The sequence below is a fragment of the Martes martes genome (genome assembly GCF_963455335.1).
Source record: "Martes martes genome assembly, chromosome: 14".
Classification (NCBI taxonomy): domain Eukaryota; kingdom Metazoa; phylum Chordata; class Mammalia; order Carnivora; family Mustelidae; genus Martes; species Martes martes.
In genome coordinates this window covers 73533855-73550612 of record NC_137902.1, presented here as the reverse complement: position 1 = coordinate 73550612, position 16758 = coordinate 73533855, and the positions used below count along the sequence as shown (strand labels likewise).

Sequence of the window (16758 nt, the reverse complement as noted above, 5' to 3'; positions counted from 1 at the left end):
TTGCCTACCACTCTGTCTGCCTGTGCTCACTCGCTCGCTCTAACAAATAAATAAACTTTTAAAAAATTAAAAAAAAAAGAACTTTACCAAATAAAGTGTATATGATTGATTGCTGCCAGCAATTATAAATACGTGTGATGACATTAAACGAGCTGTGCCCACAGAGCTGGGGGAGTCCTCGCTGGCACTCCCTGTTCTCTGCTGGCCCTGTACAGAAGTGTGATGTGTATACTGTCTAGATTTTTCTTGTATTTAACTGAATCTGCAAACTCTAGCCAGTAACCCATGTATTTTTAGTGATATTAATAAATTCAGTAATTTAAATTTTTTTCATTAAAATCATTCACAATATAAGCAGAAACGGTAGGCAGATTCTGGAGTGTATATCAGTGAATCGCTTGGATATCATCTTCCCTGTTCAGTGAACACACCGAGTGGCCCAGTGATAGTTAATATTCATCGGAGAACTAAATGCACACGAGAGGCAAGAAAAGAAAAGTCAGTGGCTTTCAGAATCGGTGCGCAGTGCATTCCTGATCCTTGACGCATATGGTGATGAGGGAATGCGTAAGTGTCAGAGACCTGCATTCTAGAATCTGCGGCCAAGTGGCAGGAGTGGTTCCCCCCGACCTCCACCGTGACAGCAGCTGACCATGCCGGTGCCCGTCAGGAAAGCCAGACCCAACAGCCGGGTCCCAGAATCAGAGGAAGAGGAAAGAAAATCTGACTTGCTCTCCTCGAGTAACCACGATTGTTTCATTGTGCAAGGAAGACGGGGTGGCGAGAAATCCAGGGGCCAAAGTGCTGATACGTTTGCAAGGTATGCTGATGTCGGACCCAGCGACTCACAGAGGCCTTTCCGGGGTTTGTTACCCCCGCCCTTATAGCCTGGCATCCCCCCTCGTCACCCTTGTGTCCTCATGTCTTCACACCTGTCTGGGCCTACTTTGTCCCTCTGTCACTCAGAACGAGCCAGTGAACGAGGCTCTGGGCGAAAAGAGGGCTCTTTGCCCAGCGAGGGGCAGCGGCAGAATTTGTATGAAGCCTTCAGGACCGCAGGGAGGAGAACAGCTCCAAACTGCCAGGTGCGTGAAGGCCACTCGAAGTAGGGGTGGAAACAGGTAACTTGTCTCCCGGCAAAGGAGCCATGGCTGAGGTTCAGCACCACCAATGAAAAACAAGACAACAGCAGAACGCCTGCCCCAGCCCTGCTGCCTCACTCCCTGGGGGCGCTTTGAGAAAAGGGAACAAGTTCGAAAGAAGAGGTCAGACCCTCTTGCGGTGACATCCTACGGGGAGCCCCTAGCAGCCTCCTCCCCCGGAAGACACGAGGAGCCCTGCACCTCTACGCCCACTGTGCACTTTAAGTGACTTGAATGCGAGCAAACAGACTGTTCCTCGTGGTCAGAGGGTTGCTGCTGTTTCTCCCCGATGACTTAGTCACAAAGCCCTCAGCGGTTCCGCAGCCCACCCACACTCCGCGTCACAGGCAGAAGAGACTCCACTTTCATTTTGAGAAATTTATTAAAATAAAAACAAGCCTCACAGGTACATAGAAATAGACATTTGCATTAAGTATTATTAAGAGCAGAAAAGCAGTTTTAAATATCTTAAAAATCACAAAATATATTGATTAAGGCACTACATTCCATCTCATGTTTTCAATAAATATGCTGTTCTTTAAAAAGGCAGTACTGAGTAGCTCTGATTAAACCAACGGAGACACTACACTAGTCAAGGCCGTGACGCTTTGCTGTGGCCATTGTGTGTGATTGATTCTCAAAAGAACTTCCCGTAGCTAAGATTAGCATTTTCCTAAAAAAGAAACTGAAAATATGAAAAAAAAATCACAGTTTTCTCTTTCCAGTTTAAGTCTCTTCCAGAGAGACCTAGCTACAAAAGGTACGGTTTCTTCATATATTCTTTAGCAACAAGCAGTTGTGCACAAAGATTACCTCCCAAGAAGTAAAACCATCAGAGGTTAGATGTCTCAGCACAGCACGAGTCTTTGGAGAAGTATTTTTTCCAGCTGCACGAAGATCAGCTGGGTTTAGAAAACTCTGTACCTGGCATCCAAGAAGGTTGCTTTGTAAGTGCTTTCTGAGCAAGGAGCTTTGTGGAGCAACTGAGGGGCCAGAGGCAGCCCCCGTGTTGTACAGTGTAGACGGAGCCCCGGACTGCCGGTCAAGCCGCGGCAAGCCCGTCGGGTGCCGCCAGTACCTTCTAATGATGCCAACCGTGAGCGTTTGTGACCGTGCTCAGCGGCTCCCGAGGCACACACTAGGCATCCTCTACTGGGGACCCCTCTAGGACATAAGGGTTTCTGGGGTCTTTTCCCATTTCAGCAGCCCGCTAGTCTGATGGTCTAGACTGGTCTGGGCCGAAGCTGCGCTCTATCTGTGCAGCCTCTCCCAGGACACAGTGACCACAGCAAAGAGGAGAAAAATTTAACTTCCCACAACAACGCCAGATCATCTGAGCTTTGGGGGCAAATCTTTTCCTCAAAGTGCCCTCTGCTCTCCAGCTGAAAATCACCATTTAACTGAGTTCTGCTCATGTAAGTGTGGTAAGACGGCGCTTCCTTCTCAGACAACATCACTTTCTCCGCAGAGCTAGGCCGCATGGACCCGAGGTGCTGGGGTCCCCAGGCAAGCCGTGCTTGAGCCCGAGGAGACGGGGCTGGAGTCGAAAGGGCGAGAATCTGCGTGTGAGGGCGGAGAGTTCTTTCCCCCTTAGGTCGGTTGTGCAGAAGAGGTGGTTCCTCCGGTTCACATTGCCGTGACACCGGGCAAGACTGAAGCTGGGAAATACACTTCACTTTTGGGCAAGTAAACAAGAAACAGTCAAAGCTTTCAGAAACCTGGGACCTACTGAATCAGACGCAGTCGAGAAGGCAAGTCAGTTGATTCTGAAATGATACCAGTATGGCCTGCACCTGCCGGGAGGCGGGCTGCATTCGGACTTTCTTTTATATATTACTGAAGTTGACTTTAAATTATAGACACACTTTTTACCTCATTATATAACATGAACATCAGTCATTGAGAAGCAGTTGGGTCCAAAGCATCTAATCACAAAATAGAAAAGCAAATCCAAGAGCACTTTGAGAAGAAACTCTGGAGCCGGAGGGCACTTAGTTGTTCTTCTCCAGGGACCGGTAATAATCTGTCAGGACTTTCCATGCTTTGGGTGCCATGAAGCCATCTGGGGGATTCTCGCCCTCGCGGGCCAGCTTCCTCATCCGCGTCCCGGAGATGAAGTCAAACTCGTTGTGCCTGTCACGGGGCAGCCACACACAGCTCAGAGTGGGTAAATCACCCCATCCCCAGAGCTGCCTGCAGTAGGTGACGAATTTTAGACCCTATTTTTTCCTTCTGTAAAATGCTGCACCTTCTGCAAGAGCAGTTAACTAACTCTTCAGTAAAGCAGCTTGGAGAAGAAAGGGGCGTGTTGGCAGCCGCGTGCTCAACACTTCCTGGGCACCTACTCTGTTCACGGGAAGCCATATCGTGCTGCTACACTGGCTTCCTTTCCCGTAACGCCTGCTCAAGGAAGACGTGTTGAAAGAGAGCTACTGATGGACCATCTACTGACATATGAGGGGCCGTGCTACACTTCAGGGGGACACAGAATGTCCAAGGCCGGGACTCCCATCCCACTAGGAGCAGGTGGAGACGCACTTCCACAGGGCCAGCATTCTAGTTGTATGGAGGTGATTAAGGACTCTGCTTCCAGAAACCTACCTTGCCGGGTCATAGAAGTCCATGGCTTTTTTGGCTTTGTTGTAGGCAGCCACACGGAATGGAATGATTTCCACCGAGGTCAGGCCTGGGGCCATGCTCAAGACCTTGCCTCCATGAGTGGGTTCATACAGGTCTTTCTTGGTCTCAGGGTTGGGCATGCCTGCAGGGTCCCGGCCCACGATGTAGAAATTGACCCCTGCAATCATCCGGGACCTACAGTGCCACTGCACCTAGAAAACATCACCCAAGGGAGATGCTGGTCACCACCTGCTCAGCTCTGGTTCCTGTTTACAGATATGCCTTTATTCTGCTCTAAAAGTAATCCAGTGATAAAATCAGCTAATAGCTGGAAGATATCAGTGGAGTGTCTAAGACTGCCCTTCATGCTCGCTGCAGCGGGTGGGGAAGGAGCTGTAGACATGAATCCCCACCGCCTGACCCCAGCTTCCTAGAACCCAGGGTTCTGTCTCCTGTGTGCTTCTCCACATAGGCACGTGCACCAGGAACACTCAAACATGTGAATTTTACTTTCCAGTCCCCTATTCAGAATAAATCACAGTTTAAAGGAAATTACAAATTCCAACCTGTCTGATCACCCGATTGCCAATAATGAGCTAATCCCATGAAAACGCTGATTCTAGTTCAACACAACATTGGGATTTCAGAATGAATCGCCCTTTCTGATGCTCAGCAGCCGATATAGGGGATGGGGAGGAGAGCCAGAGGCATGGCACTGTGATCTGGTTGGAGAAGATTAATTTCTGAAACTCAATCTGGGGCATTCCAAAGGATTGAGACCCTTTCAATTCATCATGCTTCCCACACACTCGGTGCTGTGGGACACAGAATGTCCCTGTTTGACAGGCTTGCTGTGGTAGGACGGAAGGGGACACGAAGCTTTTAGGGACGAATTCTTTCTCATAGAGTTCACGGGCACATGTGGTGACCCACTCAGAGTGACTGGAACTTTGGCAAATGAGTATCAGGTGAGATACACTTTGCCCCAGGTATAACAGGTCTGACGTGTTTTCTAGCATTTTTACAAATTCTACATGGAATCATAATTAAGTTGGATAAAGAAGAAGGACTGGAAGATTCGAGAATCTGCTCATGAAGGAAAAGGATCACAGAGACTCTGGCTCTCATAAGTAAAGTCTGAGCCCCCATTTCCGAGGCCCCCAGCCCAGGGAACTGCTCACCTCTGTGGGGCCAGCGTACAGCATCGGGGACGGGAAGATGGCAACGATGGTTGACTTGGGGTCCAGGACCCCTTCCTCCAGCACGGCCGCATGCTGCTTCATCCGCCAGGCCAGGGGTACGTCGTCGTCCTTGGTCCAGCCCCCCAGAGGGTGCAGCAGGAGCACCGGGTGCTTGTAGCCCCGCTCCAGCAGCCTGCGGCGGGTGTCCTGCATCAGCAGAGCGTGCCCGTTGTGGACGGGATTGCGTAGCTGGAACGCGAACACCGCGTCTGGGAAAGGAGCGGACAAAGGCCCAGTTGAACAAAATGGACATTGTCGCTTGTCCACAAGAACAAAACGGAAATGCAGGGGGAGGCTCCCCTCTGCTTGCTAGAATCATTTAATAAAGCCAATTAGATCTTGAATTTTAAAAGGAAAGAGGGGCGCCTGGCTGGCTCAGTCGGTAGATCGAGTGAGTCTCGATCTTGGGGTTGTGAGTTCGAGCCTCACAGTGGGTGTAGAGATGACTTAAAAATTTTTTTAAAATATCTTAAAAGAAAGAAAGGAAACAGTATGTTTACAGCTCAGAGAATTCACTACGCCCATTTTCAAAAGGCACAAGCAGACTCCACCTGGGTGTTTGGGGGCTACTCTGTGACTCCAGAGGCACCCAGCAGACCAGAGGGGACACACAGGCAGGAAGCCCTAACGGGGGAGCCCACCTCAGACATGAAGCATCTGTCAGGGGCCTCTGCCGCCAAGCACGGCTCAGGACGGAGCCGGCACTGAGCAGTCCCCACGCCACCCTCTGCTCCAGACTCGCTCCCTTTGCGGGGGGGCGGGTAGCGGTGGGCAATGACCAGCGCCCTCTGGGGCCTGGGAAAAGTTTCAACAAGCTAAAGATGTAAAAACATACTTCACCTTCACTGAAAAAAAAAAAAAAAAAAAGTCTTGGGGCGCCTGGGTGGCTCAGTGGGTTAAAGCCTCTGCCTTCAGCTCAGGTCATGATCCCGGGGTCCTGGGATCGAGCCCCGCATCGGGCTCTCTGCTCGGTGGGGAGCCTGCTTCCCCCCCGCCCCCCGCTCTCTGCCTGCCTCTCTGCCTACTTGTGATCTCTGTCTGTCAAATAAATAAATAAAATCTTTAAAAAAAAAAAAAAAAAGTCTTCAAAACTACTCCACTTAGTGACAGGCTCCTGAGAGGCTTAAATTTTCCTTCTAGTTATGAAAGAAAGATCCATTATGGGAAACTTGGGGAATCCACAGAAGCCCCAAATAGGATATAAAATTCACCTATAATCCCGTCATTACTTTTTCTCTTCTTCAAAATTTATAAAGTGAAAACCTTCCTGCCCCTTGGTCTGACTCCATCCCCAAGAGGCACCTGTTACCTGTGGTCTGGGGTACACGCCCCAGAGACTTCTGCTTCGAACACAGAAGTAGCTTAGGGTTCTGAGAACAATTACTGTATTTTGTTTTCCAAAATTATGCTGTACAGATTGTTCTGCAGTTTGTATTTTCACTGAATAGAGACACTTGGGATATTTTTCTGTGTCTGCCTATTTTTTAACTGCTGCACACTATTCCAAAACGTGGCTGTCCTTAGCTTTCTAAACCGCTCCAGTCCGTATCAATACACACACCGATAGAGGTTTCCAGCTTTCTGCAACTATAAATGGCCAATTCCTGGTACCTTGAATTCTGTAATCAGAGGGTGGGAGGAGGACTGACAGAGGCATGAAAGCCAGGCCACGTACCAGCATTCATCTCTTTACATTTCTGCTTGAGCTCCAGAGGCGTCAGGCGGTACTGGTCCAGCCCGTCGTTCCACCTTATTCTCTCCAGCACCTGCAGGTCTCCACCAACCAGCCAATCCCCACTTTCCATCACCATCTAGAAAGACCGTGAGTAAAGCTGGAGATGAGTGCCAACTTCTAGTGTATCTGAAAACCATTGTCTCCTCCTAGATCAACCTTGGGTTATTCCTGAAGAACTGCCTTCCATTCCTAAGCATTTCTAGCACAGTAGTTCTCAAACTTTTTGGTCTCTCAACCCTTTTATACTTTAAAAAAAAAAAAAAAAGAGGACATACAGAGGGGCAAAGGGACAGAAAGAATCTCAAGCAGACTCCACATGCCCAGGATGGGGGGTGGGGGAGCCCAGCGTGGGGCTCGATCCCAAGACCCTGAGATCAAGACCCGAGCCAGAATCAAGAGTCGGACGCTCAACTGACTGGGCCAGCCAGGCACCCTGTCATCAAGAACATTCTTAACCAAAGCTGGCCCTGTTTTTGCTGCAAGTGCTTGGTGTCTGGGGACAACCCAAGTGGAGCCAGGCGCCCCTGTCTTGAGTCCAGGGACCATGGCTGTGGCACCGGCATTGCAAACATCAGCCCAGTGATGATGGCAGATGATGTCTCAGTATTAGGAAGGTAGTTTTGAGATTGGGGTTCTGTGGAAAGGTCTTGGGGACCCCTAGTGTCCCGCAAACCACTCTGAGCACCACTGCCAGCATGTTCCTAATACAGCCTGATGTGTCTTAGACTGTTTTCAATAAGAACCCAAAACAGAGAAGCGGGGGGCGGGGGAAGTCAGGCAAGTTGTTTTCTACCAGTTAATTATTGCTAATAACAATTTCTAAGAAAACTTTAAAAGAAGTATCCTTCTTAGTTATGCTCCAGTTTGAAAACAAAAGAAAATGTCCAAAGAGCAGCAGTATGTCGCCAAGTCCACACCCGAGGCTAAGCACAGACTAACTAGCTAACTCTGGATTTCTCTCAAATAATCTTTGACAAGGGCGCCAAAACCACTTGATGAGGAAAGGATGATCTCTTTGGAAGACAGTGTTGAGAAAACTGGATATCCACATACAGAGGAACAGATTTAGAGCCTTATTTTATACCCTGTAAAGAAATTCGCTCCAAATGTGTTAAAGACCTAAATGTAAAATCTAAAATGATAAGATTCTTACAAGAAAGCACAGAGGTTACTATTAACACGCTCCCTTGTTGAGCAAGTGACTTCGGGGATAGTGAGTGAAGAACAGAAAACACACACCTTTAGAAGGAACCACCCCCTTCCTCTCCCAGCCTGTCTTTCAGGCGTGGACCACACAGCCCCAGAGGCTGCCCTGGTTCTGAGGACAGGCCAGGGGAGGGGAGCCTGTGGGGGTGTGGGTGGAGCTCAGCCGAACAGCCTGGGGCGCCCTCATGCGACCTGGGGCACCCTCGTGCGAGGAACAAGGCCAAGCATAGACAAGGAAGGAGGGTTCATAGCAGGCCGAGCCATCTCTTCACACAGCGCCCGTGTTCTAGAGCAGAATTTAAATTTGAACCTGACCTTCCAGGTTATTCTCAAGGAATAGTGGTCAACATAGAAGGACAGAACATATTTTATCTGAAAGTTTGTTAGTTCAATAGGTAACTTTTAAAGATTTTATTTATTTGACAGACAGAGATCACAAGTAGGCAGAGAGGCAGGCAGAGAGAGAGAGGGGGAAGCAGGCTCCCCGCAGAGCAGAGAGCCCGATGTGGGGCTCGATCCCAGAACCCTGGTATCATGACCTGAGCTAAAGGCAGTGGCTTAACCCACTGAGCCACCCAGGCACCCCACGATAGGTAACTTTTAAACATGGTCTGTGGGCTTCCATTCAACATGGGCCCCACAAATGAGGGGTGAGCCTGGCGGGAAGGGGGTTCACAGTAATGGAAAAGAAAAAACACGACTGTGGGGATGGAGGGAGGAGTATCACTTAGTAAGAACACTGTCAGATCCCCGTACCTGTGATTTACTTTCTCCTCCTTGCTCAGAGTTAGGTGATTAAAATTTGGAGACTTACCCCACACCCATAGCCGTGCAGTAACTCCTGCTGGACGCTAGGGGTCCGCCCTCTATTGTTCGGTTGGTGAAGGCAACACCCATCCAATTTGGTTCACAACTCAGCCTAAAGATGTGTCTATTTGATGACCAATGCTGTACCTGTGCTTCTGGTATTGCTGAGACGGGGAGACGCAGCAGGCACCTCCCTCCCCAAGATGGCCCTACTGTCCCCAGAACTGAGATCTCACTCCCAGGAAGGGAGGTTCAGTGGCGCTGCCCCATTACCCAGGCCTTGTGGCCTAGGGGCCCCCACCTCCTCCGGAGAGTCTGCAAACCTGGGCGCTGGACAGAAATGAGGAGCGGGCTTTGGGGGAGTCAGAGAATGTGAGGGGGAACCAGGCTTGGAATCATAGGCAACAGCAATGCAAAAAGGAGGAGAGGGTGAGCTCAAACCCCAGCATGAAGACAAGGAAGCTGTTCTGAGGAGCCTTGAGGGGGCAAGGAGAAGCCTGCCAGACATAGCCTGGAGAGGAGGGCGAGTGTAGGGGCTGGAGCAAGAGCAGCCGCTGGGCATGGGGAGGTACACTCCGCAGAATGAAAAGGGGCGGGGGAGGGGGAAGAAACCAGGAGGGAATGCGGAATGGAGGCTTTGGGAAAACAGGGTCACAACAAGAGGGTTCAGAGATAAGAATCAAGAGGTAGGAAACCGAGGTGATCCCCACGGAGAACACATTCATTTCTGGTCCCTCTGCGGCAAGGAGAGGTGACAGGGACTTGACACCTCATTTGCAGACAAGAGGAGAAGAGGTAGCGCTCAAGGGTGCACAGGGGCTCCCAGAAGCCAGGACACCGCATCCAGGACCCCCACACCAAGCTGCTGCTCCCACTACACCTGCTGCCTCCCCTGAACTCCGCCCGCAGAGTGGACGCAGCCCTGGCTGGGGGCTCAGTGGATGAGAGACGGTCCTTTATCTCCTGGGCTGGCAGAAGACCGAATGGGTAACCAAACAGTGGGACGGCTGGGGTCAGACAAGGGCAAAGTGCTCTGGAAGCATAAAGGCGGCACACAGCGTCACGGGGAGGAAGGGGGTGACAACCAGGTGAGGTGGCAGGGGCAGGAGAGGGGACAACAGGCTGGCCCACTACCGGGGAGGACGGCAGCCGGGGATGGGTTAGGCAGGCCGCTGCAGGAGTCAGGCAGGAGACAGAGCGCCCTGGCCCAAGGCAACAGAAGAGACGTGCCCAACGTCAAGCCATCCGTGGGGGCAGAATCGCCAGGACCCAGCGGCCGAATGAACACGGGAGGAGGAGGAAGCAAGGAGGTCGCCCAGGATTTGGCGGAGGCCCCCCACTGGGGAGCGGGTCTGGGGAGAAGGGGCGTGAGCTGGGCTGAGGCGCCTGCCACTGGGGACATCCAGGAAGGACCCCTGAACACCGCTCTAACGCCGGGACTCCCAGCCTTCACAGACTCACAGGGCATGTCCAGCGCCAACCCCCGGAACCCACGCAGCCAATTACACCCTGGGCCACGTAGAAATGCAAGAAAGCCCACAGCCACTTTTGGGAGGGGTTATTTTGGAAGTTTTGGGTTAAGGGGAAAAAAAAAAAACAACTAAGTGTGAATTTCACTGTAAATTTCAAGGTTCTAAAAAAAGGGGCTGTGAAGAGTCCCCTCCCTGAAACGGCCACTGTCGTGCGTGGGATGAACACACGTCACGCTCCAGGCGTGGTGTGTACAGTGAGTGCCTCCCTCTGCTGGGTTATCCGGGGCCCATTTCTCGCCATCCGCTCACGGGGAATGTTTGCAGAGTCCCTGTAATGACCTCACAGGACGGTCACTGATGGGATGACCAAGACCACAAGGCACAGCACCACGTTCCCTGGCTTCTAAGAAATGCCGAGCTCCAACTGCCACCAAGATGAAAAGAAAGAATTCTCGAGAGCCTCCTCAGGTGTTTCTTTTAGTGCTACTAGAGGAGATGTGGAGGGTGGGACCCCGGGAGGGGACGTTTCTGGAGCAGGCGGATGAAGGGTCACCCTTCCCTCCCTGGGTCATGGACCGAAGATCAGTTTCCAACCTGAGACCATAAGGACCCGCAAGTGGATGAAACACGGGCAGGATCAAGCCCAGGACACAGTTCCTCAAATCGTTTTCAGTGTCCAGCAATTTCCAAGGCTGCCTGCCAGCCTCATGGACACACTGTTCAGATGAAGCAAGAGGTGCACTGGGATTTAAGACGCTCAACCAGAAGGCGGATTTTACAGGAGAGGCTCATTAACTGCTCATTAACCTCTTGTGTTCAGAGGTCTTGAAAAAGCCCTTCCTACCTAGCAACATTTCACAACTTGAAGAAACGAAACCAGAACAACATTTGCCCAACCAATTCCAGTAGGTTCATTGGAACATCTTCCGTAGGGGCGCCGGGTTACTTGTAGGGTTATTCTGAGTCTGGCTCCTCCTTTTATATGGCTTTTTACAATTTCAGCCCTAAGGCTCTCATCCTCGGGGAGGGATGGCTTTGGCATTCGGTTTCACATACTTTCCTTGACGGGAAAGGAACCACACCCAGCAATCCCAGGAGACCCTCCACCCCCGCGGCCACCAGGTAGAAGTTGTGAAGGAACCTGAGGAGGTTTAGCCCATTTTGCCTTTAGGCAGGAGCCACTCAAAATGATCCCGATCAGATGAACACATTTTCAATCTTAAAATAACCACTGATGAAAATGTGCTATTTTCCTCTGGAGACTCTGCCACACCTCACCCCTAGTTGTCCCCTCTTACTGAAAGAATGCCACTGACCCCCGCCCCGCCCCTGCCAACCACAGGGCCTGTGCCTGGAGTCTCTTTCCAGTGGTTGGTTGGACCCATTCTGGATGAAGGAATCTGCTTCCCCCAGTGAGTTTCCAAGATGGAGGAGAACGCCACAAGCTCTGATTGAGGGCATAGCTATGACTTGGATTTCTGTCCTTTACTCAAGGTGCCAAACTAAATTCTCTACCTGGTCCACTTGTTTCCCAATAAGCAGAGGGACCCAGCCATTGCAGCCTCTGAGGACTCAGTGGGTCATTCAGAGCAGCCCTCAAACAGAAAGACACTTCTCTGCCCCTTTCTAGGAAGATCTCCAAAGGCACAGCCTACAAGACCTCCCTTAGAAATGCACCTCAGGGGCACCTGGGTGGTGCATTCGGTTAAGGGTCCGACTCTTGACATCAGCTCAGGTCATGATCTCAGGTCATGGGACTGAGCCACCCATCGGGCTCCACGCTCGGCACAGACTCTGCTTGAGTTCCTCTCCTTTTCCCTCTGCCCCTCCCCCTGTTCATGCTTCCTCTCAAATAAATATTAAAAAAAAAAAAAGCATTCCTCCATTAATACCCTGGTGTTTCTTTTAAGTCCTTCATAAAGAAATAAAAAGGAATGGGGGAGCCTGGGTGGCTCAGTGGGTTAAGCCTCTGCCTTGGGCTCAGGTCATGATCTCAGGGTCCTGGGATTGAGCCCTACATCGGGCTCTCTGCTCGGCGGGGAGCCTGCTTCCTCCTCTCTCTCTCTCTCTCTCCTTCTGCCTGCCTCTCTGCCTACTTGTGATCTCTCTCTGTGTCAAATAAATAAATAAAATCTTTGAAAAAAAAATAAAAGAAAGAAAGAAAAAGGAATCATTCATGTCCTAAGCTGAAAGAGACCAAGAAAGCCCTTCCAAAGGTCTTGCCACTTACTTTGATGTGGGGGTGTTTTGCACACATTGTCCCCCAGACACGGGAACAACGCTCCTCCTTTCTATGTTCGTAGAATTCAGGGTCTCGTAAGATGGCCACTCTCCGTCCACCGTGTGTCAGGACAAACTCACTGCGGCCCTCCAGCCGCGTCTTATCGTCCGTAGAGACGGGCAGCACGATGGGGATACTCATGTTGATCACTCCGTCTAGAGAGAGAGCCGCGTGATTAGTGAGTACGGGGCGCCAGCTGTGCTGTCCTCGAAGGGGACTCCCATGTGCACATGTGCACAATGTCCATTCCAAACACTGCCTGCAAAGCCCAGGAAACCCTAAAGCCTACGCGGTGGTGGTGGCCGCACTAGCTTCTGCAGAGCCTATGACGAGGAGTCCTCGAGAGGCCTTTCAACGCAAGACACGGGAGTTTGTGAAAAGTGGGGTGAGCTTCTAATTACGGAGGGGCCTTCAGTGAGTGATCTGATCTGGGGGCCGAGGAGGGGGCATCTCCCTTGTGAGTTCCCTTTCGAAAGCTTGGTCCTGACCTCAACATACCAGAGAGTGTAAAGTCTTTAACAACCCAATTACACATAATAAAGGCTGGCCAAAGAAGCCCAAATAGAAACCCCGAATCTTTCTTAGGAACCTTGTAACAACGTTGGCAGATCTCTGAATTGTGGTACCAACACACCAAATTGAAAAAGAAAAAATTCAGACCATAACACCAAGGGGTAGGACCCCAAGGAGGAAGTCCTGATGTCTGTTTCCTGTGGTCCAGACATAGCGTCACCTTTACATGGCATTGAAAAGCCTTCTCTGGGAGTCACAGCCTTGCTGGTTCCACCATCAGTCAAAAACCAGGCAGCGGGAAAGCCAGAGACAGCGGATTTACACACTTACTTTGGAGAGTGAGCTCCTCTCCCCTTTACACTACGTGTCTTACTTTAAAAGGAATTTAAGTGAACTGGCAATCTGGTTTCTCAGGATACAACAAGACAACTGGAAGGTGCGGGGTGTGCTGTTCAGAGAATTTCTATCTTCAGCAACAACACGTGCCTAGAGACACCCTGAGCTCAAAGGAAGAGGCAAGAGAATTACTTGAAAGCTGATAAAGAAATTGTGAGAGTTCATTTTGTGTGTCTCCTTAGCTAGGCTGCAGTGCCCAGACAGTCAATCAAATGTTGTTCTAGATGTTTCTTGGAAGGTATTTTTAAGAGGAGATGAACACTTGAGTCAGTAGATTTTGGGTAGAGCAGAGTGTCCTCTGTAAGGTGATGGGCCACACAGAATCAGCTGAACGACTCAACGGAAGACCCTCTTCCAGGAAGAAGAGGGAACTCAGCCCACAGACTTTGAACGTGAACTACAAGTCTTCCCTGGGCCTCCGGCCTGCCCGTCACAAGGTTCTGCAACTGCATGAGCCAATTCCTTAAAATCAATCTCTCCCTCGCCCTCTGTCCGCCCTGCCCTAGTTTTCTGGAGAACCCTGACGAATAAAACTAGAGTCATGGGGGGGCTCGTCCCGTGTGGGGCCTACAACCCCATTACACTAGAGCTCAGTTCAATAACTGGTGTAACTAGGGACGATGACGTCCCTTTAAAGCTTCCTTGTGTTTAACACATTTTAAAAAGCGAATATGAAGTTATTTGGGGGTTTTTTTAGAAGGACGTTTTTAAAATGTTTCTAAGCAAAATGGTTAAAAGATATAGTTGTTTTCAGTTTGGGGCTTCAAAGATTGCAATTCAGCTTTCGGGAAACATCTAATTTCTTTCTTTTTTTTTTTTTTTAAGATTTTATTTATTTATATGACAGAGATCACAAGTAGGCAGAGAGGTGGAGAGAGAAGAGGAAGCAGGCTCCCCACCGAGCAGAGAGCCCGATGCGGGGCTCGATCCCAGGACCCTGAGATCATGACCTGAGACGAAGGTAGAGGCTTTAACCCACTGAGCCACCCAAGCGCCCCAGAAACATCTAATTTCTTAATGAGGCCAGATAACGTTAAAGATGTGACCCTTTTGGCGGGGATGCCTGATGTCCACCAATGACGTCTGTCTCGCGGCTGTACTCACAGGTGAGAAAACGGGGCACACCATCAGCGTACAACACTGAAGAAGGTTAGGGAGATCCGGGGGGATTCCCAAGTTCAAGACTCAGAAGGGAACAAGAGCACGTGAATAAGGAAAACATTCAGCTCCCTGAGAAACCACTGCAGTTATTTACGGATTTGAGGGAATGTCCCACAGATTAATGAGTTCTTTTAAACCTAACCTTCAAAATCCAACATCTGGAACGCCTCTGACGGAGTTAAAGATCTGAGCTGAGTCAGCTATGATGCCCGTCTCCAGGCCTATCACTTTGCACCTTCTACATACTCTCCAGAAGTCACTGGAGTGTAAAGAATGTCACAGGATAAAGACAACAAATGCAGGGGACAAACAAATCCTGTCTATCAAAGTCCTGTGACCGCCCCCCAACCACTCCCCCGGGGAGCCCTCGTAAACCACAAGTAACGTTCTCTGCACCAGAAGTTGCGGGTTTTGATGTTCCAGTGACTCCTTTGTTTCAAAGTTCAGGCGTTCTCTGGGCTCCGCTCCCCTTCTCTGTGCTCAGTTGCCCCACTTGAGAGACGGGATAACGAATAATCCGTACCTCCCTGGGTTGCTGGGGGTGGGCACACGGTACAGCCCTTTATCCCTGGAGGTGTGGGATCAAAGATACTGAAACCCACCGCACAGTCCAGTTGAGGAGAGGGGAGAGAGGCTCGCCAAGTAGAGGGTGCCCTGTGTTCTGTGGATTACTGACCACACTGCTCACAGAGATGGGACCAAATTCAAGTAAAACAAAACACAATGCCCCGGGTGGGCGTGAGACAAGCCCAGCTCTGCCCAGCGCATCCTTGCAGTGCTACCTTCCATCAGCTCATCTGGGGTGAAACCCAGGGGTGACACCACTCTCCCACGCAGCTGTGTCCTTTGATCCGCTAGGCTCCTGCCCAAGGTAGCCTCTGACCCATGTTCCTCTTGGCCTTGAGGGAAACTCTGCTCTGGGGAAATAGCACCTCCTGACAGTGGTCAAGACAGCCAGTCTCGGCGGGGGGGTCAGGGAGGTTGGGGGAGTCCCACTAAGTCATGATGCCAGCTGACTGCATCTGCCCGGAGCTACAGCTCCCCACGGTGCGAGCGGCTTCCCCAACCACCTTCCTAAACTCTTCCACAACAGGAACTCGTCCAACAGCGTGACGCTCTGCTGAGGCCTCCTCCATGGCTTCCCACCCCACTGGGGCTCTCGGCCTCGCCCACTGTGGGCTGCAGCCCTGGTGAGATGGCTCTTACAGGGGCTTCCTCACGTCGCCAGGGGGCCTTGGCTGCTGAACTTTCACGTAGGACTGTTCCCAAGCAAACATGACAACATTTTCTATTGCTTAACTAGGCTTTTTTTTTTTTTTTTTTTAGTTGCAGGAGTAGAATTCAGTGATTCACCACTTACAATACCTAGTGCTCATCATAGCAAGTGCCTTCCTTAATGCCCACCCCCTATCCAGCCCATACCCCGACCCACCTCCCTCCAGCAACCCTCAGTTTGTTCTCTAGCATTAAGAGTCTCTTAGGGTTTGCCTCTCTTTTTCCCCCACTGTGTTCATCTGTTTTGTTTCTTAAACTCCACATAGGAGTGAAATCCTATGGTATTTGTCTTTCTCTGCCTAACTTATTTCGATTAGCATTATACTCTCTAGATCCATCCATGTCATTGCAAATGGCAAGATCTCATTCTTTTTTATGGCCAAGTAATATTCCATTCTATATGCCGTGGTATATACCACATCTTCTTTATTCATTCATCAGTCAATGGACGCCTGGGCTCTTTCCATAATTTGGCTATTGCAGATAATGCTGCTATAAACATGGGGAAGCATGTGCCCCTTTGAATCAGCATTTTTTAAAAAGACTATTTATTTATTTATTTGACAGTGACACAGTGAGAGAGGGAACACAAGCAGGGGGAGTGAGAGAGAGAGAACCAAGCTTTGTGCTGAGCAGGGAGCCCAATGCGGGGCTCGATCCCAGGACCCTGGGATCATGACCTGAGCTGAAGGCCGATGCTTAACGACTAAGCCACCCAGGTGCCCCCGAATCACTATTTTTGTATGCTTTGGGTAAATACCTAGTTGTGCAATTACTAGATCCTAGGGTAGTTCTATTTTTAACTTTTTGAGGAACCTCCATACTGTTTTCAAAATGGCTGCACCAGTTTGCACTCCCACCAACAGTTAAGAGGGTTCCCCTTTCTCCGCATCCTCGCCAGCATCTGTCA

General features: G+C 50.3%; 1 protein-coding gene across 2 annotated transcripts in view; it reads right to left on the bottom strand.

The window, feature by feature from the left end:
* Positions 1–1514: 1514 nt before the first annotated feature.
* The window catches only part of PAPSS2 (3'-phosphoadenosine 5'-phosphosulfate synthase 2), a 69843-nt gene continuing 54599 nt past the window's right edge, over positions 1515–16758 (bottom strand). For both annotated transcript variants that reach the window (XM_080823602.1, XM_080823601.1), the window contains 5 exons: positions 12453–12658; positions 6678–6813; positions 4943–5211; positions 3744–3973; positions 1515–3275 (listed from right to left, as the gene is read on the bottom strand). In XM_080823602.1, coding sequence (XP_080679728.1) covers positions 3134–3275; positions 3744–3973; positions 4943–5211; positions 6678–6813; positions 12453–12658 — 983 coding nt within the window. In that variant the 3' untranslated portion in view covers positions 1515–3133. The remainder of the gene's footprint in view (positions 3276–3743; positions 3974–4942; positions 5212–6677; positions 6814–12452; positions 12659–16758) is intronic.